The sequence below is a fragment of the Pseudopipra pipra genome, chromosome 9 (assembly GCF_036250125.1).
Source record: "Pseudopipra pipra isolate bDixPip1 chromosome 9, bDixPip1.hap1, whole genome shotgun sequence".
Taxonomy (NCBI): Eukaryota; Metazoa; Chordata; class Aves; order Passeriformes; family Pipridae; genus Pseudopipra; species Pseudopipra pipra.
Window position 1 is genome coordinate 18,925,535 of NC_087557.1, and position 24,419 is coordinate 18,949,953.

The 24,419-nt window shown below is 40.8% G+C and overlaps 1 protein-coding gene across 1 annotated transcript in view; it reads left to right on the plus strand.

Annotated features, from left to right (window-relative positions):
* JAK1 (Janus kinase 1) overlaps positions 1–24,419 on the plus strand; it is a 51,555-nt gene that overhangs the window by 7,923 nt on the left and 19,213 nt on the right. The window contains exons 2-4 of the mRNA XM_064664966.1: positions 19,999–20,077; positions 20,902–21,100; positions 22,662–22,785. Of these exons, the coding sequence (XP_064521036.1) occupies positions 20,072–20,077; positions 20,902–21,100; positions 22,662–22,785 (329 nt within the window). The 5' untranslated portion in view covers positions 19,999–20,071. The remainder of the gene's footprint in view (positions 1–19,998; positions 20,078–20,901; positions 21,101–22,661; positions 22,786–24,419) is intronic.

Below are 24,419 nucleotides of genomic sequence, written 5' to 3' on the forward strand. Positions count from 1 at the left end.
TTGGAAGTACAGCTGAGATGCAAACCACTCTTCCTGATAATTTTGCTGAAAGTCAAAGGTTTTCTATCAGAACTGCAACTTTTGCCAGGCAGAACCATGCAAAATAAGACCTAACACATGTTTCAGCTCACATTTTGGAAGCAATTTAATCTGAACTAGTTCTGCATTTAGGGCCAAGACAGCTGGCAGATATGCACATGACCACTTGAGATGTTCCATTTGGGTGGTATTTGCACTCTCCCCACAACCAAACCATGTGTGCTTCCTTTTTTTCCTGGTGAAGACTGATGACCACCAGTAAAACAGTACCATCTTCACCAGGCTCTGCTGTACAAAGCATGTGCATCTGCTCACAGCCAAAGCCACTTGAGAAATGTTTTAGGGTCTCTCCTAATGACTGAGTTATGCTTTAAATGAAAATCCTCTCTCTTCAGTATGGTTAGAAGAAATGACCTTTCCCACACCATTTCAGGGTGTTTGCTGTTGTTGCTCAGTTTTAAGAGACAGGGAAAGCTGAGAGTAGTTAATTAGCAGGCAAAACTGCTACAATGACCCGTATCTTTTAAACAAATGCACGCTTATGGTCCTATAAAGCTGTTCTACATGGTGTGTACAAGCACTAAGGTATAATTTGCTGATCCCCAACCAAAGGCTTAAGAAACAACTTAATATCTCTCTTATATCTCTATGTTAATAGCGCTTAAATTTTTAGGGCTTAATTTAGAATGAAACCCTTAAGGGTAGGTGATATGGCACTCTGCTCCCATTCCAAAATGTGCTAAAATGAGGTAATTCCCTTTCCCCCCTCTGTCTCAGTTTCATCCATAATTAGGAGTGAGATAGAAAATGTCTTTTAAAGGTTTGGGAGGAGAAGGTACCTTGTGAGAAGTCAGTGAGCCCAGTGTGGTGGATGTTCTCCAGGTGTCAGAGCTCTGCAATGAACTGGTGACTCAAAGCTGTTGTAGACTTGCCTCTGCTTGGAATTTGCATACTGAGCCTCACAGAATTTTCTTAGTTTACAGCTGGGCTTTGTCTCCTGCTTTAATTTGCATTTGATCCTGATAATTTCCAGAAGTTAAAAAAAATTACCTGGTGTATTTTTTTCATGAGTGATGGAGGGGCTCAGACCAATTAATTTTGCAATAATTCTGTGTTCTGTGTTCTTTCTTCTTTCATTTTGTGGCTCTGTCTTGTTTTAAGTCACAGGCACTGCCTTGAGGAAAAGAAAAGTGGTAATTTGATCTCAGTGTGGTTTTTATAAGTCAAAAGGTCATCTTATGCTTAAGAAAACAAATAATTTGTATGCCAAACAGTTCTTTCATGATTAAGAGGCTTGAGTATTTTTGATGCAATGCTTTAGTAATAAATAAATTTTAATAAAATTAGCACCTTTTAACTTGTATCTATAGTTGGATTTATTGCCAGATTGAATTCAGTCCTGTTGATAATAACTAGAAAGAAATGGCTGTTACTGGAATATCTGGAATTCTTACTCTGTTTCTCTTGCCACATCTGTTTGCTCTCATATTACAGTAAACAGAAAAGAACCTCCAAGATTTAAAAATTGTGAGTTTGTCTTCTATAATTCTTAATTAAGCTTTCATCATTCCCAGCTAAAATGGCAGGGTGGCTCTCTCAGAGTTTTTGTCAAAGGCATTTTTCATTTGTGGAAGATGTTCCTGCCCACAGCAGGGGGTTGGAATGAGATGAACTTTAAGGTCCGTTCCAACCCAAACCACTCTGGGATTGTATAATTCAGGATTTTAGTTTAAGCATGTGATGAGAACTAGCAGAAAACAAAGTTTAAAGCAGCCTAAATGAAGTCCTTTGCTCTGGTTTCAGTGACTTCTGGTCACAATCCATTAGCTCAGAGCTTCTTGGGACAAAAATAAAAAGCAGTGTGGTATTTCTGGTGTGTTTAACACTTAACAAATCAGATCTTTTAGTATCATCAAAGGAAAAAAATTCAGAGCAATTTTTCTGAATCTCTCTTGAATATCTAAGGGTACTTAGATATTGGAAATAGTGCCACACAGACTTCCCTCTCTTTGCAGGTCTTAGGAATTGAATGCTACTCATGGTGATTTTGTGGAAAAGCTTTGTGGCCTTTTTGCTCAAATTCAGGTGAATTTGCTCATGAGAATGTTTTTTACATGTCTTGTTCCACTAGAATTTCAGATTTACTAGAGATGAATTGTACAGTGAACACTGAAGGGGGGATAAAAATAGACAATAGACCAACAGCACGCTATATTTTTAAAATTTATTTCCCCTTAAGAATGAGGGAAATTATTTTCCTTCTCTTTACATGTGTCTAGGATGGTATGGAGAGATGCAGAAGATGGTTTTTAACTGCAAACAACATTGTATATAAACATAATCACTGCATATGCACAGAAATCACATACATAAAATTAAGTGTTGGCTTTCTAATTTCTGGTTAAGTACAACTGGGGTGGATTGAGCCATTTGAGAGAATGAACCAATCTTACCTTGGGACAGAAATATCAAGACAAAAATGCAGTTTGGTTGCAGCCAGATTTCCAGGTTGTAAGACACAGAAATATTTTGATTACTAGTTTGAAAAACAGGTAGTTCATGTGGTAATTCCCAGATTGCTTCAGAGAAGTGCTGGGGGGTTGATATGTCCAAGTTACCATAGGAATTACAGATAATTTGTTCTCAAAAAGAAAAAAAAAAACCAAGTAGTAGAGATGACTTGTAACTAATTTTTGTGAGTTCTGTCCGAAGATAACTTTTCAATACAGATCTGCTTTGTGAAACTAATATTTATTTCATATTAACTAAAAGTCTTTCAATGTGTGAGGTTAAAAAACAAGTTTTTTTGACTGGCCTTTAAATTCTGAAACTATTCAAGCACTATTTTTTTTTAATATGCTGATGCATTTTGAGTTGGTTTTTCATGGGATAACAAGGTTCTGGCAATTACAGTGACAGGGCAGTGGGTTTTAGCCTCCCTAAAATCCAGAGGCTTCTGTAAATGAGGAGTGACTCCTGATGTGGGATTGCTGGTTATTGTAAGGGCTGAACAGTTGAAGACTGGGGATAAACCAACAACATGGTGAAATTGGAAAGAGCTTTTGTTCTTAAGATTCCTGCATGTTAACTCAGAAATTTAATTGCTTTTAAGGACAGAAAAAAGGAAGTGCTTTATGGAGAAGAGAATTTAGAGTTAAGAGCCATTTTGGACAGCTGGGCTGTGGTGTCCTCAGCATTAAGTGTATGCACTGTGCACCTTCTGCTTTTATTTCTCATTATTTTCTCCTGAATTGCATGTGCTTTAACAGCCAGATTTGCTCCTCAAAGCTTTTTTCCCCGAGTAGAATTTGTATGGAGTGTTCCCTACTGCAGTTAAATATTTATTGTCCAGAATAGCTGCACTGTGGTATTTGCAAATTGGCTGCAGACTTGGAGCAAATCATGAAATGTCCAGATGCTTTATAAAAGTTCCTTTTCTCCATAGTTCTTGCTTTGGAAATTCAAGGCTTTGGAATTGTAATTGTAAAACAGCCAATTTCATCACAGTGTATAAAAAAGGGGGAGAGGTGTGATTTGAAGTGCCTCAGACTTGACTCTCTCCTTCTCTTTTTCTTCCCCACTCTGTCTTTCCAAATTTCCTGACTGTGGGGTTCACAGGAGGACCTCCCTCACAGCCCTTCTTTTCCAGCTGTTTTCACTCCTCTGCATTTTCTCATTTGTAGAAATACAAGAAAAATTAAATTAGAACCAAGTCTTTGCAGCAAATACCGGATTCTAAGTTTACCTCCCTCCCCCCCCACCAGAAAAAAAAATTTAGAAAATTTTGTGTCTCATGGTCTCTTAGACACAAAATGTCTTTGTTAGTTCTGGTATCAAGTTCGAAAGGGGAAATACGAAACCCCAATTTTAGAGCACAGTTCCTGTTTTTCCGACTTGACAGTTTGAGCTCAGACTTTATTGCTGCTGGCTTTTGTTAGTTTTGGAAGCAGGCAAATACTGTTTGATAGTTTAGCAAATGGGTTAGACTGGGCATAACTTTTCTCTGTCCTCTCTTTCTTCTGAGTTACGGTGAAAACTTCACCCAAACTGGTCATGTTATGCTTTTTCTGGCAAAGGAGAGCAGAGAGGGGTATTTTTTTAAGGCTAACCCAGTATGACAGAGAAAAAATTATTATAATTCATGCATAAGGTACCTAATAGAGTAGTTCAAGACTCAACAACCTGTGACTTCCATAAAATATGAAGTATTTTTCTTAAAGGTTTCAGGAGAGTTATTCTCCTCCTGTGTTTTCTTTTCCCTTGATGTCCAAAAAAGCCACTCAACCCCAAAAAAACATACTGTTGGTATTTTGTCAGTGTAATAAAAACCTGACATAACTTCTGAAGGATATAAGTGATGATTAACTATAAGGTTATAACATTAACTCTATGATTTGTTACCACTGGCCTCTCTTCTTCCCTTTGTCATTTCCTTAAGATCTCTTTTAAGGCATAAGCATCAAAATTAAGTTATTTGGGTTGGGGGATATTGCTGCAAATCTGGCAAAGACTTTGGTTTATATGATTTTTGAGCACATAAATAGTTCTGGAGGTCTACTTAGATATAGAAAATATACAGGATCACATATTGCCACCTATAGTGTCTATACATGTTATATTAAACAGATTATAATTGCTATCTGCTTAGCTTGATTAGTCTTGATTAAATTGTACATCTGTTCTGAAGGTTTTGTAATGGTTTTTCTGTTCTTCTCTGTTGTGACTGTAAATGTACAGTCAAAGTATAAAAGTTACTAACTTAACTATGTGGAAATTCCCTATATGTGACCACTAGTTCCTGTAAATCCTGTAAATAAGATGAAGACTTGCTTTAGGAGGGTTTTTCTCTGGTTTTTGGGGAGGTTGAACGAAGAATGACAGAGATACTGCATTCAGAGAGACTGTCTGCACAACTTTTGGGTTTCCAAGGAGAATGGGCAACTCAGCAACTCCGTGTCTTAGGGGGCAACTCAGTAACTCGATGTTTTAGGGGCAACTCAGTAAGTCAGTGTGGCCACGGCTGAGAGGGAGAGAGGGTAAGAAAGTGTTTCTGAAGTGAGATGCTTGGTAATGGCCAGTGGAACTTTCAGAGAGTGATAAATCCTTAATTTTTAGCCCTTTCTAATATTGGCTTTCGACCCTTTTGTAGCATAGTCTTATGACTCATTTTCTTAAAAATGATCACTGAAGTTTGAAAGGACGTGTAGAGAATTGTGATGACCCAGAGGTCTCGAGACTGGCAGTGGTGTCCAGTGTGTAAAGCTGGAGCTGTCACAGCCAGACTGGGAAAGTAAAGCCAGGAGGGCTTTGGGTGAGTCAGACACGTCTGAGTCAGTGCTAAAAGCCATTGAACAAGACTGTCCCAGCTTAGCTATTTTTAATATTCGCTTACTCACATTTACTGTACTAAGCTCTTTACAGGAAAGGTAGTTAAAAGCTGTAGTAAGCTCTTAAAGCCACTTTTTGTGGCAGCAGTTTATTCAATTGATTTGGAGTGATGTCTTCAGCCCTGCTTTTTCTGAGCTTTTAAGGTCTTAGCATAATTCTTGGTGTGCTTGATGCTCCCAGAAGTGCTGCAGTCCAATATTCACATCATTGCCTCTGGACCTACAGGGATAAATTGGCATCAGGGCCGGGCCTTACAACCAGATCTGAAGTGGTGAGGAGCAGCTTGGTAGTACCTAAATGTGCTTTTCTACCTCACCAGGAAGTCTGTTTCATAGGCAATAAATATTTTGCAGATATGCAGTAATTAATGTCCACGCTCTGGTTCTCTTTTCAGATTATTAACACAAATTCTTACAGACTCTTCAAGAAATGCTGCGAAGTTCAGGTCCAATATAATATAGGTAGATTTTATTTGTTCCTGTAGGAAGTGAATAATTTAAATATATATTAAAGGGTTTGTTCCTTGTCAGCCAAAAAGCTCATTCATTATTCACCCCTCAATTGTCTCTTTTGCCTGAGAACTGGTATCTTTATTCATCATCTTAATGAAGGAGTTCACAATAATTTCATAAGGGCTGTGATTTAATATATGAATAAAATATTCCAGAGGTTTAGCCACAAGGGAATATCCAAGTCCCAGCTTTTGTGTTGTAAAACCCTGTTTTCAAATGCACATATATTGTTTATATTATGTATGACAATATATACTATATTATAATATATAATTATATAATGATATTTAATATGTTATAATATATATTATATTATTTACATAGTCCTTAGGGTGCTGCCCTTCCCAGAACAGCACATGGAGCTCTGATGGCCAGTGAGGTACAGCCCTGTCTCCTTTCTTTACGTTTCTTTATATTGCCTTCTTTACAGGTATTCTTTACTTATTTACAGACATTTCCAGCTGTGTTTGAAGGAGAAGGAAGTTTAGCAGGTTGGGGTGTGTGTGTGATGGAGTTCAGTGGTGGCTTCCTGTTTACTGCTGCTGAGTGAGGAGCAGGAGAAGATGCAAGAGTGGCTTGTGGATTCACTGCAGCCGTGGGTTGGGATGTTTGCAGTGGAATCCATTTGCTGGCTGGAAGTCACTTTTCCTGCTGCTGAAAAATTTCCTGCTCACAGCCAAGTTCCTTGAGCTTCTTGTTGTCACCTGAGCTGGGAAGGGTGGTTTGGGGTCCTGGTTCTTCAGCCCAGAGGTTGTTTGGTTGAGTGTGGATAAACTGAGCCTGCTGGAGCTGTGGAAGCTGAGAGGAGTTGTGTTATCAGCCCTGTGGGAAGAAAGGCTGAGCTGTGGCACGTGCAGCTGGTATCCTGGCACTCCTCAGAGCAGGAGAGGCCCAAAGATCTGTTGACATTGAGTCACAGCAGCAGTTTAATGGTCCTGCATCCAAAGCTGCTCTTGGGAGAGAGGGAGGGAGAGCTGCAGCTGAGCAATATGCTCTGAGCTTCTAGGGAGCTGAAATCAAATTATAACTGGACTGAGAAGTGGAATGGCCACAAACATTTATGAAACTGCTCTTGCCCAAAGTTGGAAATTGAGAAACAGTGAGCTCCTGTCAATTTTCCTAATATAAAGACAGTACTGGGAATGGAGGTAGACACCTGGAAAGGTATTCCTCTCATAATTTTTTACTTTGACCAGGCCTTATTCTGAAATAAAGAGTATATGTTGGAAATTGGGGTATTTTGCAGCTTCCATGCATTGTGTAAGACTCACAGGAGGATGATTCTGGTGTTAAAGACCACGAAGTTACCAGGCAGCAACTGCAGAAATGGCACTGGCAAATGTTTTCTAAAAAGAGAGAAATCAGTGAATTGTAAATAAACATGGGATGATTCAGCCCTGCCAGAATTTTGTAAAGAGATAAGTTGGATTGTTAAACTGGAAGAGGGGTAAGACTTTCTAGAGCAGGAAAGTCCTTCGAGTGCCAGGTTGGAGTTGTTCAGGGCGAGATCCCGTGGTTACCACACCTCTGTGTCAGATGGGAAGTGTAGTAGAGTCTGTCTGGGTATGGGACCAAACCATCAGCAACAGGGTATTTGTGCAATCTGCAGTACAAACTCTCAAATCCATAACCCTGCAGGACTCCCCAGGGAAATGAAAGCAAAGTCCCACTGCTCACCATTGTACTCTGAAGTCACTGACGTGTCTCAGCACCTTTGAACCACTGTTGACACAATTCTCTGAGGCAAATATGTAAAATTTACTCCTATTTAGCCTAGTTAAAAATAGCATATGTATTTGTCCAAGAGATTGAATGAATTGAGTGTAAATATTTGGTTTGCTTGACAGGGCAATACTGGGATACAGCTCATAGTTGACAGAAGACTCACATCAGCAATCCTCTTAATTGTAGCAACCGCACCACTCCAAGCCAGAGCATCCACACTTAAACTGGCCAGTGAAAATTTACTGGCTGGAAATAATTGTTAGAGCTTTGGGTGGTTGAAAAAAATCCATAATTGTGTATATGGTGTCTTGAAGCACCGTGTGCTGGGCTCAGATCATCAGCTCAAGTATGTGCAGGCTGGGGAAATACTATTTCGTGGTGGTGGTGGTGGAGGACAGGACTGGATTTTCAGGTTCCTTCCTGCAGAACAAGCTGCTTGTGGCAGAGTCTGCTGTGCTTAAATACTAAATTGTCAGTTGCTTTGGTTGTCTCAGGAGATAAAACTGATACCAGAACAACAACAGGGTGTTCCTCTGTTTCAAGCAGAAAACAAGTCTTAGATAAGACTTCAACTGCAGCAGTTGGCAGCTGGGGCTCCAGAACATCAGGCTGTTCCGTGTTCTGAAGGAGAATCCATGTGAAACCATGGAGAATGTGGGCTCTCTTAGTGTCCAAAGGAGCCAATTCAGGCTCTGCTTTTGGGTCACCAAAGGATCCTGGTTATTGGCAGAGCTCAAGTTGTTGACTGGGACTACCTTCTAAATAGCTTTATTTGGCTTTCATCAACTGCCTTCCTTTGTTTCAAGTGGCTTCTGCCTGAATATCAAATACTTGTATTTGATTTTTGGGAAGAAAAGAGCCTGCAGCTGTGAGAAATTGTGATTTTTTTTTTTTTCCCAATTTTTGTTGCAGTTGAGATCAGAGAAAAAGAATCTGTACCATGTCATTTCTTTATCATCTTTACAGATAATATTTAGGCTTAGCTCCTGTTTTTAAAGATAGACAATATGAGGATTCAGAGTAGGCAAAATAAGGATTCATTAAAGCCTGAAAATATAAAAGTCATTGCAAGCAAACCAAAGTATATCCTGGAGGAGAGTTCACTTCTCCAGATTTGAATCTGCAGTTTAAAGAGACAAGTTTAGATGCAGATGTGAGATCCCTGCTCGGGCAGAGAACAGACTTGGAAACCTCATCTGCCCTACTTCAGACTTCTGTCTCAGGATAAGATAAAATGCATTCTTGGAGTTAATTGTCTGGATTGGCAGTGAGAGGAGGACACAGTCTCTTGCTCAAAGGCAAACATCTGCCTTTAGCCAGATGTGTGGGAACATGGCAACGTGCAGGTACTGCCAGGGTCCTCTCTCAGCTCTGGCTGGAAAACCTGTTTTGAACACCACTTCTTTTTGAACAACCCTTTTACCTGAGGCCAAGGTGAGCCCGGGGCAGTGCAAGCTCCTAATGCAGGTGTTCCCATACTGCTTATTCCTGAGAGAAGAGGTGCTTTGCTCTTTGAAAAGATCACTGTGTGCCTCATTGCTTTTCAGAGACTAAAAATAGACTGATTTCAGGTTTTATCACTGTGATCCTTTTTCTCTAAATGTCCATTTAAACACCATTCTCCATATTATTCTCTCTTCCACACATTTGCAGCCACCTCAAACCTTTGGGTTTGAAGCACATGAAGTCCTTAGGGATGAGGCTCCAGCAAGGCACAGCAGTCCTTGCAGGGACCTTGTGGATGAGCTGACCCTCTGCCTGCCCCAGGAAGCTCCAACCTTAGGGGCATGGTGAGCAGAGAAGATAACAAGCCCAAAAAATCCATAAAATGGACTTCAAAGAGGGACTTGAGTGTTGCTCTCATTTTGCTTCAAACAAGTCAATTAAGTAGTCCCAGTTCCTTCCTCTGGCTAATAGGGATAAATGTCTTTACAGCTACCCATGAATACAGGGGTTCTCTGGTGATCAGTCAATAACAAAAGGTAATTGCTGGGTGTATTTATCCCAACAGACAGACAATAAAGAACTGCATTTCCCACTTGTATTAAAAATTATGTCTCACTGGCAGCAAATATTTCTCATCTCCAGTCACACACATTCTCTGTAAAATGCACAGACGTACGAACATGCCAGTGGATACTGTGCTGTTGAGAAGTAGCTGCTTAAATTAAAAGCTTGAAAATACAATTAGCTTCAAATAGCAATGTCACAATTTGACTTTGGGTTTCCTTTCTGGGGGCTGATCTGCTTTCTGGTCTCCATAATGGTGGCAAGGGCCAATAGGAGATGAACTTTCAATGCATTTAGTGCTTTTAAATGCATTTAATTTATTTAATGGATTTAATTGGGTGGTGAAATGTGAGAAAGCAGCTGTCAGGCTGCTGGTGCAGCACAGTGGGGAACAGGTCCACTGTGAGTGTGCAGCTCTAGTGTCCCAGTGTAGCAATCTTGTCCCCAGGTGTCACACGTGGAGGCAGAGGTGGAACTGTCAGGGGCCTCTTGGGGGGCTGGAGTGAGTCCAGAGAAGGTTACGGAGCTGGGGAAGGGTCTGGAGCACCAGGAGCGGCTGAGGGAGCTGGGGGGGCTCAGTCTGGAGAAAAGGAAGATCAAGAAGGACCTTCTTGGTCTCTGCAACTCCCTGACAGGAGGGTGGAGCCACATGGGGGTTGGGCTCTGCTTCCAGGGAACAAGGGACAGGACAAGAAGAAACGCCCTCAAGTTGTGTCAAGGGAGGCTTAGATTGAATTCTAGGAAAATTTTCTTCCTTGAAAGGGCTGTCCAGCCCTGGCACAGCTGCCCAGGGCAGTGTTGGAGTCCCCATCCCTGAAGGGATTTAAAAGCCGTGTGAATCCGATGCTTGGGTACATGGATCAGTAGTGACCTTGGCAGTGCTGGAAGATTTGGACTCGATGATTTTAAAGGTCTTTTCCATCTAAATGATTCCATGATTCTATGATTCTTCCTTGGGATGTCCATTTCTTGCCATGAAGTGCTGAGCTGCTTCCTCTGTTCCCACTTTTCTAAACTTAAAACATTTTTTCTTTACACACTGAGCCAGTGTAGGCCAATAACTCTCCCTGAGAACTTTTTGGGTTGGAAAACTCCATATTGTTCCCTTTCCACTGAGCATGTCTTTTGTGCACTTATGTGGTTAAAGATAAATTTATTTATTTTTTGCTTTACTGTTTATTAGAGTGTTAATTAATCTGAATGCTTCCAGTTTTTCAATAATAGTACCTCCTTGCTACATCCACCATTGTTAGAACATTTACATTCAATTTATCACTTGCTTCAGCATTGGAGAACAGTGGTGCAACTTTTATTTATTTCCAGACATACTTCCATTTGCTATAGTGAGAAGAATGAAGCCAAGTATCTAAGAAAGCAAAACCTTCCTCTAAATACAGTAGTTAACAGTAAATAAATACAGTAATTTAGTACTAACTCTCCTTCATTAGTTTTCCAGCAAACAGGTTTTAGTTGGAGGTCAGTGTGTGTGATTTCCAAAGCTCTGGGTGGCATTGGTGTCGCTGCTGTAGAGCTCATTTTGTTCTGTAAATTGGTCTCAGATGTTGTGGCTTTCCATGGCAGCTCTTTTGCAAGAGAACGTTTGTGTATAAACGATCTCCCGAGCAACAAAAATTGATCCATTCATAGGAAGGAGCAGTTTCCCCACAATCACAGGTATCAGTAGCTCCCTGTCCAGGATGCTGTGGTGGCCTGCACGGTGTGGGCAGTGGGATGGGCAGGGAAAGCTGGAGTCACTCCTGCAGTCGTGGAAAGGAGAGCTACAGTCTGTTACCACATGTAGGTGGTGGTTTGCACAGTGCAGCAGAAATCATAATGCAGCTGCAGAGGAAGAGTTAAAGCTGCTCTTTGGACCAGCACTTCTAGTTTTCTAGACCTGGAAGCACAGCTAGTTGAGTGGGTGTTTTTTTGACTATGGTAGGGCTTCACACTGTGCAGAGAGACCGGCTGGAGTCTCCTTGATTCCTCCTTAGTCAAGGAACACCGAGTGCAGATAGTTGGTATTGCCATATTTTCCCTTTTGCAGATACTGGGAGAAAGGAAGGAGAGAGAAAAACTAAATGTAAACCCCGTTTCTTCCTCTTACTGTTTCACTGAGCCAGGTGGCAGGTTTTCCAGGAATTAGGTTGTGCCTGGAGGACAGAGGTGCCACACGGAAGTCATTCATTGCTAGGATGGATGTTTTTGTTTCTTGGTTTCAGCAGTTGTGTTGGCAACAGCACAGCCACCCAACAGCAGAGACCTGGGATGAGCTGACTGAAGGAAAGGTGCTTCTTCTGCAGGGGCCTGGAGAGGTCAGGTGAGGACAGGAGGAGGTTGGTCCCTTTTGTTTGGTAGCTGTAAAACTTGTAAGACAAGTCTTTTGCTGAACCAAATGAACCTGAAGCCCTGGGGGTAAGACCAGAGGTGATCTGAGCTTGGGTGTGAAGTTCCATGGAAATCTTTCTTGTAGCACCATTCCTGTTCTGTTTTACCTCGTGTGATGGCCTCTAGAGATGTGTGATGATCTTTAAAGATGAGTGATGGCCTTCAGAGATGTTTTTGCATGGTGATTTATGGGACTACACAGTTACAATCAGCACCTCCTTCCCTACCAGAGCACCTGCTACGTTACAGATTTCTGCAGTTCAAATCTCAGCTTTTTACTGTGTTGCATCCAAAAAAAAAAATATATTTTTAGTCAAGTCACTATCATTAACCTTGTAGCAGGATGATTTTAATAAAAGAGGAGCAGAGAGCACAGAGAGGGTAAGAGACTCTGAAGATCAAATTTCTCTTGCTGTCCAAAGCCCATGAATTTCTTATGGAATTGTGTGGTTTTCAACTATGTTATAAAAGGAGTGTTTAGGTAGGGGATATCTTTGTTGGTGGTTTGCTCTGAGCAGGACAAAGATACCTGATTAAGTTTTTTTTACTTTTATTTGGGACTTGTTTTAAATGGCAAGCCCTTAAGAGTGAACTTTAACAATATCTTCTCACCACATTAAAAAAGAAAAAGAAAAAGGCAAACCATCAAAAAACACTTACCAAAGTGCAAAGCCACCACAGGAAGCACAAGACTACCAGAAGCCATCTGGGGGATTCAAGACCTGTGCCATGTGCACAGTAGATGTTGACCACATAGCTCGAACCTCCTTAAGACCTTTTGAAGTGATCTAAATGGCAGCGGCTTAGTGACACTTCTTGTTAAACCAGATCCAGCACAAAGAAGTGCCACTATTTCAGTTTGTTCTTCTGAGAGCTGCTGTGATCAACCTGAAGTTGCTCTTTGCCCTCAGTAATTCCTGCTCTGCGTGAGGTGCCAGCACTGCTTCTGGCAGCTCATCTCCAGAGCAGGATGATGCTGGGCAAGTTCCCTCTCTGGGTTAAAGAAATTTTAATGTAGCAAAACCTCCCCTGTTGCTTGTTCCTTCTTTGAGGCTTCCATATGTGTGGTGGCTGATGGCATAGCAACTAGATGATTTTAAGGTCCCTTGCAACCCAAACAAGTCTGTGATTCTATGGTGAGGGTAGTGTAGGGGGTGAGGTGGAGCTTGTTTGCAGCCCCTCTTCGCTGCCACCATTGTAGTGTGCAGTTGGTGCTGCCCAGCTCTGGGGAGGAGGAAGAGGGGGTGGAGACAACCGGGACAAGAGTCTCCGTTTTATGCTACATGTTGAAAATGAAAAAGGTTCAGAACATCTTTAGCTGCTCTCAAGGAAGTGGCTACAGGGCCAAGCAGGAGGGAAGTGACCGTGTGTGGTTGCTGAGCTGGGAGCTCTGGTAGAGGGGGCTGTGAGCAGCCGCCGAGTCTCGGAGTGGGGGAGCTGTGCAGCGGCTCTGTGGTCACCAACAGGTCTCAGCCCCTTTGCACGTTTTACATACCCCCAAACTAGAAAGCTGAAGCCTCTGAGAAGTTCTCCTACTCGGTGTTTGGAGGAACTTGTTTCTACCTGTCGAGCTGGAGGCTGCAGAGTGCGATGTGGGAGACCCAGGCTAGCTGCCGCTGCTGATTTCCTGGGTAAGTGAGCAACTCATTTAATCTCTTCTCTACTCATTTGCAGAAGAGACGTGTTCATAATGTTTCTTGTGCTGTCCCACCAGTCTTGGCTTTGCTAGATATCAGCTGGTTGCTTGTTTTGGTTTGTTTCTCACTAAAGATCTAAGACACAATCGGAAATCCGGGTGCTGTCGTAGTAAATCTGTGCTTGCTTTTTCCTTAAAAGCAAGTAAAATGTAGGATTTCCTTCTTGAGGAGCACCAGTGGATCATTGAGGTGCTCATTGTGTCTGTTTTGCAGCAGGGGGGTACAAACAGCCCCCTCCCAGGTACACTCTAAGTAATTACCCAGCATAAAGGAGTGTGGAACAGTTTGGTGCCAGGATGGGACCTGGAGTTCAGCTCTTCTCCACATGCACAGCCTGTGGAGCAAATGGAATCAGTTAAGTGAATAAGGTGGAGGTGGGATGAACTGTAGCTTATAAAACTTGGGTTTTGAGGAGAACTTGGAGCTCCAGGAGCCTGTAGATGCATAGCGAGGCCCCAGAGATCAAGTTTCTTCATCAAACATTTCAGCATGGTGGGATCTCTGAGATTTTAAGGCTTGGGAGAACAGAATGAGGTGACCTCTCTTATTCCAGTCTGGTTCAAGAGAGGAGTTGTTCTGCAGTTACAGACCTTCATCTGGAAGGTGTGAACGATGAAGCTGCTCCACCTCCCTCCTGGTGGCTTTTCCTGCTTAGGAAAACTGCTGATAGTTCCCAAGTATTCAGGAAACAAGGGGACCTTGACTTATGAGGTGGTTTTGTGGAGGAGGAAGGTAGATGTGGAAGTCCTATCACAGTGTTGGACAGTGAATCCCCCTTGTGCTCCTAAACCCCAGCACTGTCCTAGCCACGTGGCTGCTCTTGCCACGTCCGTGCATGGGGAGTTGTGTGATGACGTTGGCCCGCTCTGGTCCTCCAGTGGGCAGAGAATGTCTCATATGTTGAAGTGGTTTTTCTTCCATTCTGTGTTCTTTTCCACTCCTTCCTCTCTGATGGATCTGTACAACAACTACAGCGTGTTTTCCTCCCTTGGCAAAGGTAGAGCCATTCCCTGGGCTTCAGCACCTCCTCATAGACCTGAGTACTGTGCTTAACTCTTGAGTTGAAAGAGTTACTGTGTGTTAGCAGAGCTGGGGTGTGACCCCGTATTCACTCCCTGTGTGCCCCAGTTCCCAGTGAGGAACATTATATTCACTTCTATGGAATTTTTGCTTTTACGTGGTACACAGAGCATGTGTGTAGTCCTGCCACATCCTGCTCTAGTGACCTTTGGGGAAGCCCAGAAGGAACAAGCTTTCCCCAACCCTTTTTTTGCAAGAAAACATGGATTTGGAGGTGCTTGCCACAATGACTGATTTTCCTGAAAGTTTTTCCACACGTCTGAGCTGAACATCAGGAAACCCCTTAAATCAGTGTGGTGGCACCGGGAAGAGGCCGCGTTTCCTGAAGATCTGCTTCATTGCTGGGAAGATGACATGGCTCTGTGCCAGAGAACTTCCATCCCTTCTCAGAGGTGCAAACTGCTCCTTGCGTGCAGCACAGGGATGAGGAGAACATAAAGGAAGGAAAAGGATCATTAATGCAGTGTCCAGGCAGGAATAAAAACAAATTGTCCATGTAAATGACTTTAAAACTGGAATCTCCCTTCAGTCTTCGTAATAAAGCTCTGTTTTTTAGATAATTGGCTTGTGAAGAAAAACTAATTACATAAAAATCATGTCATTGTTGGAAGGTTTCCATGATGGCTTGAGGCTTGATACCTTTGCCTTCAAGGAAATTGATACTGTTTTAGCTGAGGATTGGTTACTGTTACCTGGATAGGGTTGTAAGTGGCTCAAGAATTGTATCATTTGAAGTTGCTATTGCACCAGAAATTGTGAATAAAAGACAGTTAAGTACACATTTATAACTTAGAAGCAGGTTATAAAAATCTAGTTGATGTGTTCATTGCAGGGGGTTGGACCTTTAAAGGTCCCTTCCAACCCAACCCATTCTACAAGTCTATGAAAAATTGTTGATCACTAGAGAAGCCCAGTCCATATCCAAAGGAAGAACAGTCTGGAAAGGTCAAGTAATAGAGAGGAAAATGTGATTTTGTGTTTGTGTGCGTGTTGCTGCCTCTGCACCAGGACATTAAAGGTGGCACATTAACATGCAGCTTTCTGAGAGGGCTGAAAAACTTCTTCCCACACGGGTGACACGTCACGAAATTCAGAGAAGGAGCTGAAACTGTGTTGGAAAAGCACAGGAAACGAGCAGGGTCAGTTCTCATAGAGCAGCAGTGAGCTGAGTGGGTTTGTAAAGCTGGTACAAAGTCAGTGAACACACCAGGACTCTGCCTCCTCTGCTTTTCAGAGCTAAAAATGGAAATATAGAATATCTGTTAATACAACGAAGGCGGCTGAAACACCCGACCATGTGCACCCTGTTTTTCAGTTCTTAAGAACTTTACTGCACATTAACTATTTTTGATGAAAATTTCCATTCCATGCCCTCTCAGCCCCGTTTTAAAATAAAATTTTATGACATAGATCAGCCATATCACAGTCTGAATTCTATAGAAAAACCCAAGAGGAATTAGTAATTCTGGTTTTGGGGCAGAGGTGAACAGTATGTGGTGAGATCACTCTGACTAAAAGAATAAAGTAAATACAATAATAAAATAAATAAATTGTACATTTGGTAATAGTCCTGTAGAAAACAAATAGCTTGTGATCATATATATAAATTTTCAATAAGTCTCCAATAGGTTATGCTGGATTAGATGCATGTGCTGTGCTGTAAAGGCTATGACAAGTTTCTTGAGCAGGGTGTTTGAAAAAATAAGAATTGAGAGCTTTTGGGCTGACATAAAGTATGAATAGCACAAAAATGACATTCCGTACATGCCTAAGGAAAGTTTGTCTGTTACTGTCTGAGCCTGAGCAATCACAAACATCCCCAGGCCGTGTCCCTGTCACGAAACCAGAAACTATATTGGCTGAGAGGGCAAAAAAGAGGAAGAACTTGCAAATGGTGCTTCAAAGTGAGTTTTGGTTTGGTCAGATTTTATCTGGGATTTTCCTCTACTCGTATTTTAGGGACTTTTGCCCTTGAAATGGACCTTCCATCTTTGCCTTTTGGTTCCATGGGCTTTGTTTATGGTGGAAGTGTGATGGAGGTGGAGCAGGGCTGCTGTGGGGGGTCAGGTATTGTTTTTGTGGCAGAACTCCCCAAAATAAGCAGGAAGCAAAACCTGCATTTGAAATCCAAGCAGGTCTCAGCTGGGGGGTTCTTCTCAAAACCTGTGGGTGTTTTGTATTTTTTCTCTGCCCGTTAAAATGTTTCATGAAGGGAGACCAAAGGGTGTTGGGTCTGTGGGGTCTGGTGGTCCTGCTCCTGGCAGGCTCTACTTGAATCTGCTCTACCTCACAGTGCCCTTCTTTTGGGAAGTGTGGAAAAATTTAACTGTGTCCTCAGAGCAAGAAAGCTGGGTTGGGACAAAATCCCAACAAATCTTTTTGTGTGCTCAGGTGGGGATCCTGAACTGTGCGCCCTCGCTTGAGCTCAGCTAGCTGACAATTTGCAGTATCTCCCAGCTGATGAGTTTATCCTCTGTTTCCTTATTAAAGCCAAGTTCTTTTTGTGTTGTGGGGTATTTTTGTGGAGAGGACTCTCTCTCTTGTGGAAATGTCTGAGCTTCACTGGAGGCCTGGGAGCCAAGGCTGGCTTTCCAGGGCTCCTCCTTCCAAGCAGCAGCTTAGCTCCTTCCTTCTGGTTCAAGGAAGATTTGCAAATAGTTTCAGAAGTATTTAATATCTCCATCTGCTTTTTCTTAGTTTTCAAGGCATGCAAAATTTTAAAGGGGTTATTTAATAGTGTTGTGCATTTGGTTTTTTGCTTAAAGATGCTGGAGCTCCTAGGCTTTAACCACTCTTCCTTTACTAAGGACATCTTGGCCATGGCAAGTCATAGGCAGGAACTTGAGTTTTTACCAAATATTATTCTCTGCCAAATATTTCATTAAGTCTTAATAGTTTAATAACCAAACTGACTTAGAACAACCCGCCTTTAGAACTTCCTCTCCCTATTTTGTAACTTTTCATCCTTGATACCAAAAATCTGTGAGGTCTTTGTCTGTGTGTGAGGAAAAATGCCTGTGGGCTCCAGATCTGTTCATTGGCATCATCCAAAGGAATTAGATGTGAGTTTTGGCAGTCGTGGGTGCCTGGTTTTGTGTTTGTGCCCCAAATCACTGATTTTGTGGTTGTAACCCTTGTTGAAGATGAACCATCATCCCCATCTGCTGGTGCCCTGGGCTGGGGATTTGCTCACTCTGCCATCCACGTTCTCTGTATCACTTCTATTAAGATTAAACAGTTTAGTGAGTCAGAAAATTCTCAATCACTTAAAAAAAACTATTTACAAGTTCTCAAAGCTTGTACTGAATTGACCAGTGGAGTAATTATGATTAATGTATATATGAATATACTGGGCAAAAGGTCTCAATACTGTGAGCTTCTACATCTGAGCAAAAGCCCTTTCACTGCTGGCAGTGGGGAATGAGTTCATATACAAATGCTATAGGAGACAACTACCCCTAAAGCTGTACTCAATGAAACAATGCCCACATTCATCCAGTTCCAAAAAATTAGATCTTAAGTAAAGACAGTTTTACCATTTTATGAATATTTTTGGCTGAGTTAAGTATGTTTTCATCCTGAGTTAAGTATGTTTTCCATAGGCAAAGCAATGAAAATTAATTTTCTATCTGTATAACATTTCTACCTGTTGGATGCTGCAACAGAGTCTGGAGGAGCTGCCCTAGTGCTCTTCTGGCCTCAACCTGTCCATACCATAATATTACTGTGTAGGTCTGGTGAGGGATGCTGAGAGACAGCAGGAATTTGTCCTGGTCAAAAGAGACATTTTGGAAAATGGAGATGCATTTTTAAAATGGGAATTCCTGACACTGAGCATGGGAATATCTGGAAAACTCGTTAGTAAATAATAAGTCAGAGATTGGATGTTGGTTTGTTTGGTTCATCCCACAAAGTGTTTTGTAAATGAAGCAGTATTTAAGGATTTTTTTAGGACTATGGGAATTGCTGTGATTAAAAACAAGAGTAGGAACTATTAACCAAACCAAAGATGGCTCTGTTGAAAAGCAGCATGTTTGATTTATGAATTTGCAAGAAGGCACTGGTTTTATATTCCCCTCACATTTTAAAACATCTGGACAATCTTTTTAATATTATGCCCACACAGACATCAAAATATATAGAGCTTCACTTATATGTCATTTAAAAGGGGGTGTTTTCAATTAGATTAAAGTTAATATCTTTAACCTTTTGCATTTAAATTTCATGGTGGTGTGCAGAAATAATTACTGTCTTGTCTGTACGTTCCAGTAATCATGCTCTCAATTATTTCTTCCCCATATTATTGCCAAGGGGATGTGTCTGGAAACTCAAATTTAGCATTCAAGTGGCAAGGATGGAAGGAACATGCAGTTTAATTGTGAATGTGTGCTGTGCTTAAATGTTATTTTTTTCTATGATAATATCACGTTTTTTGGTCACTTCCCAAACACAGGGAAAGCTTTTGTGGCAGTGTCAGAGTTTCTCCAGACTGAGCCTAAGGCTTTTGAAGCAATATTTGTTGAAGTCTGTTCTATCAGATTAAAGGCTTTACACTGTTGAAGCAAAAACAAAACACATTTAGTTTTAAGTACATTTTGGCAGAGATAGGGGAGAAGGAAAAAAGGGGGGATGGAGACTAGAAATGGAGGAATCTTTCAGCCTCACATGAGTGATACCAAACCAGCAGTACTGTCAGGCTTATTTTAAACACATTATTTAAGTGATAATCTGGAAGGGGAAGAAACAATAGACACTAGGAAAGACCTACATTAGTAATATGTAGGTGAAAATGTGAAGAATGGAGTGACTTTGGAAGCCATGAAGGAGGTAAAGCAGAGAGGAGAATGTTCCCGTGGTGTCCCAGCTGATGGTTGCAATGAGTGTGACCTCAAACTGAAAATATGGAAAAAAGCCAATGGATAACCAAGGCTTTCCATGTGGTTTTTGTTTGTAACTCAGCCAGTGCCCGCAACGAGTGAAAAGAAATCAGTGTATTCTTGTTGTGACTACCTTTGGTTGAGACTAGATCCAGATCTCAATCATAATAATGTAAAGATCCCTTGGATTGCATAGGGCATTTTATCAACCTGATCATTTAATTTGTGCCTCAAACTGTACAAAGCCATTCCTGACAATTTTAATTGTTCCCTTTTTTTTTTCAGTCAGAATCAAGTTGCTCCTGGAGAGGTGCAGACAGTCCATTTCAGTTGGGTGGAGGATCCCACAGTCACATAAATGCAGGTGTGTTGGTTTTGATGTTTGGGTTTTGTTTGTTTTTCAGTGGGAGGATTAATGTCATAAACTGTAGAATTGGTGGTTTGGGCTTTTGTTGTTAATTGAGCTAATACTTAGTAAAACATGGAACACAGACCCCAAATCATCTGTTTCCTTTTGGCTCTTTCTATTTAAGCACTAGATATAAAATGCAAAATGCATTTTCTTTTGTGTCAGAGATGTCTTCTTATGCATTCTTGGCAGTCTAAAAGCTTTTGCTTTAAGTCTACTTAGTAGTGATACTTTTTCATTCTGGAGAGAGAGAGAAGTAATAAAAAATAACTGCAATAAAGCTTATTTCACCATGACTCATTAAGTATCAGGAATTTAAAACACAAAGGGTGAAAGGGGACAAAACAATGAGAAATATTTAGCTGTTAAGGGGACTGTAAAAATAGAAGCTGACTTTTTAAAAAAGGAAACATAAATAGAACTGTTTATATTATCCAGTCTCAAGTGCTGTTTTTTAGCCAATTAGGTGCCTAAGGATGTGAAAGTTATTTGTGCTTTATGGTAAGAAAGAAACCTTCTAAAACAGTTGTGGAACCACCAGAAGAGAAGGGAATTATTTGGAGCAGAGTTCCCAGAAACAGAATAATCAGTGACATTTGATTTTTCACTTTTCATCTCATTGGTTTGGAATAATCAGGTTCCCAATGTGAAGATTTTGAGAAATGTGGTGCCTGGCCCATCAGAGTAAGAAGTGGCCTCACTAAGTGATGGATTTGTGTTCTGCTAAACATTCAAACTCTCCTTCACCCTTTCCTTAACTATTTTTCCTCTGCTTTCAGTATCTAAACGTAAAAGAAGATTGCAAAGCCATGGCTTTCTGTGCAAAGATGAGGAGCACAAAGAAGAGTGAAGTAAACCTGGAAGTTCAGCATCAGGGCTTAGAAATCCTCTTCTACCTGCAAGATAAAGACCCCATTTGTTACACCAGCGGGGAGTTCACCTCGGAGGAGCTGTGCATTGAAGCTGCCCAGAGGTGTTGTGAGTACCTGGATTTCATTTGATTTGATTTGATGTGATTTTATTCCCAGTATCGAAAGTGATGCATCCTCTGCATTTGAGTCAGTGTTTGTACAAACAAGCAGTGTGCATTTTTTGTGGCCTAGGATGAAAACTTTTGCCGAGGGGCTGTTTGGTCAGTTCTTAAACAGGATCTCTCCTGTGTTGTGTCACTCTGGTCTGTGACTCAGCAAAATACTCAAAAATATATGTAATTCTCCAGGAAATAGTGGATTAAATCTATGTTTATCTCACAACCCACTGTACTTTTATATTTGCAATTCTGAGGTTAATTCCTGCCCTGAAGCCAATTTTGTGTCCCCATGGAACACTAAATGTTATTCAGCTAACATGGGAGTGGTGAATCTGGCTGTGTAAACAGGTGAACTGGGCAGGAGTTTTCCTGCAGCTTTAAAATGATTTCTTTTCCCAAGTCACCTGGATTCTTGGAACATTGAATACCCTTCAGTTCAGTTGCCTAATTGCCGCTCTTTCATTGGAAAGGCGAAAATGAGTGGAATCTGCAGGACAAACCTCATCAAATAAGTACTGATGTGGTTTTTTAAATAGTTTTAATTGAAGTTAAGGGTATTTAACCACCCACCTATTTCTGTCAGCATGGAGGAGCCCATGTACTGTGCAGCTGCTCCCAGTAATTTCTGCCAGAAGTTTAAAAACTTTATAGAAGTTACTTAAAATGACCTTTTCTTAAAGGAATTCTTTCTACCTTCTCTTGTTTTTCACTAATGCCACTGCACACAGCAGTGAAGTACAAATTCTTGCCCATTTGAGCAGGGCTGTGATGCTGGTCCCTGCTGAAATCCCAACTGGAATGTTATGATGGCACCTGTATCCTGCTTGTTACCTGCACAAGTCAGTGGCTGCCCAACCTCACCTTCTGTGAACTTTGTAATTAGGCTCAGATTTTATTTCCTTGGCTTCTCTTCTCCCCAGTTCACAATGGAAATAGTTTCAGTGGATGCTGCAGGAAACAGGAGCAAGGAATTCAAACAACAGACCTGTAAACACTCCACAGCCTGTTTTTCTCTGGGATGATGTAAATGCAAAGGTTAAAGCAGGTCAGCCTGGACATACAAGTCAAAGTCTGTTCTTTGTGGAAATCCCTCTGTTGAGTGAGCAAAGAATGTGACAATGGCACATTCTGCTTGTTTGCTAAAACCTCTCTGAACTATGGGGGCAAAATTCATTCATAAAACAAAGTGGGTCTGTTGCTGAGTGGTTTTGTTAAAATACCTATTTCTGTGATGTGGGAAAAGTAATTTCCTCTCAAATTCAGGGCAAAATCAGAATTTCAGAATCAGTTTCATATTGGAAGTAGCTGTTTAATACACAATAAAACAGAAGGATTGAACCAATGTGCAGGTTCTGCTTCAACCTTAACTTTCTAATATATTAGAATATTCTAATATACTAGTCTCAGTTTCTTTTCGACCTGAAATATTTGCTTTCTGCATTTGGATTTTGGGTGTGTGTGTGCATTGTGGCCTTGTGATTCACCCATTTGTGTATTTTTCTGTGCCAGCTGTGTCTCCTCTGTGCCACAACCTCTTTGCACTGTATGATGAGAACAAAAGGCTCTGGTATGCACCAAACCAGGTCTTTAAAATCGATGAGAAAACATCCTACAGGCTCCACTATCGCATGAGGTAAGAGAAAACCACCTGAAAAATGATCCTCAACCACATTTAAATGCTCCAAACTCTTCTTCCTGAGCTCCCTGAAGGAGCAGGAAAGCAAAACCAAAAGCAGCCACTTGTTTTGCACGGCTTAGATAAGAGGTGAACAGCAGAAGGTTAAAATATCTCCTGATTTCTTTTCATCTTTGCTGTCTAACCTTGAAAAAAGGCCCAGGAGTTGAAAAAGGACAAGAACTCGTATTCACAAAGCTGGGAGTGAACAAGCTAAAAGCTAAATTGAAAAATTGGCTCAAAAGCATTGGGGTTTTTATGTCAGTGTTTTCATGTTTTGGTTTCCATTTGAAGTGCTCCAAGTGAACAGTATTCCTGGTGAAGGAGATGGGAATTTTACTAATGTTTACTTATTTTGCTATATCGATTTACTATTTATATTTACTATTACTCACTAATATTTGTATATAATCTATATTATATCTTATACATAGTGATATACATGTGTTTATATATTATATAATCACAATCTATTATTTTTATATTATGTTATTTATATTATTATTAATTTTATTATTATTTATTTACTAGCACATTATGCTTCCTTTTTTACATTTAAAAATAATAAAAATATTGTTTTTATTCTGACTTTTCCTCTTGCATCAATTTGAGCTTTGAGTGTATAACATAGGAGAAAAATATATAAAATAAACTTTGCTTACAGGAATAATTAATTTAGAAACTTTACCCATTTTCCTAAAGCAAGTCAACAGATAATTTTTGTCAATTCTTCAAGACACAACTGTAAGAAAATAAACTTTTCAATAATATTCCCTCTGTGCCTTAAAATGTAATCCTCACACCCAGGGTCAATTTGGGATACAGGGAGATACAAACTGAAGGCTTTGCTGATCCTTGGACTGTAGGTGTTTCCATTTATCTCTGCCAGACTGGAATTGTTATTGTTGGATGAACTGCTCCAAGGAAAAATTACTGACAGTCATCAAAGGTCTTTGCTTTTCAAATAATCATAATCCCAGTCCTTATTTCTGGAAGAGGAAGAGGACACCGTAGTCTTTTCTTTTTTCTCTAGCACAGTCTATCAGTGCTATTAATGACTTAACCTTGGCTAATCTCGGATTTAAACAGCTCTGATTAAGTTGGGCAGATAAACACCACACAATAATGGAATTGAGTGACTCTAAATGAGGTTCTGAGGACTCTAATGGCCTCTTAGAGAGCATTGAGAGCCCTTTCTTACTTTGAGATCACTCACTTTAACAATAGACTGAATAATACAACATTTCTGGTGTCATGTGAACCTGGAGTGTTTTCCCCTGAAACTCCTTGTTTTTCTCAGTAAAAAAGGTGTTGTTTTAAAAGTGTAGTTGTGGGGATTTAATCCACTCATGAGAAGTATGATGCACTTTGTAATTCTGGTTTAAAAACCAGGTTTTGCTGTGTTTGGTGGTGTTTGGTATTGATATGTTCCAGCTGTGGGTGAGTGATGAGAGCAGGTAATACCACCTTTCTTAAAACTGCTTAAACAGCTCCCTCTTGTAAATCTTTGGCTGTTCGTAACCCAAAGATGAGTGATAATTAATAATACCAGTTCTTTTGTTATTCCCTGAAAATAATTATGGGTACATGGA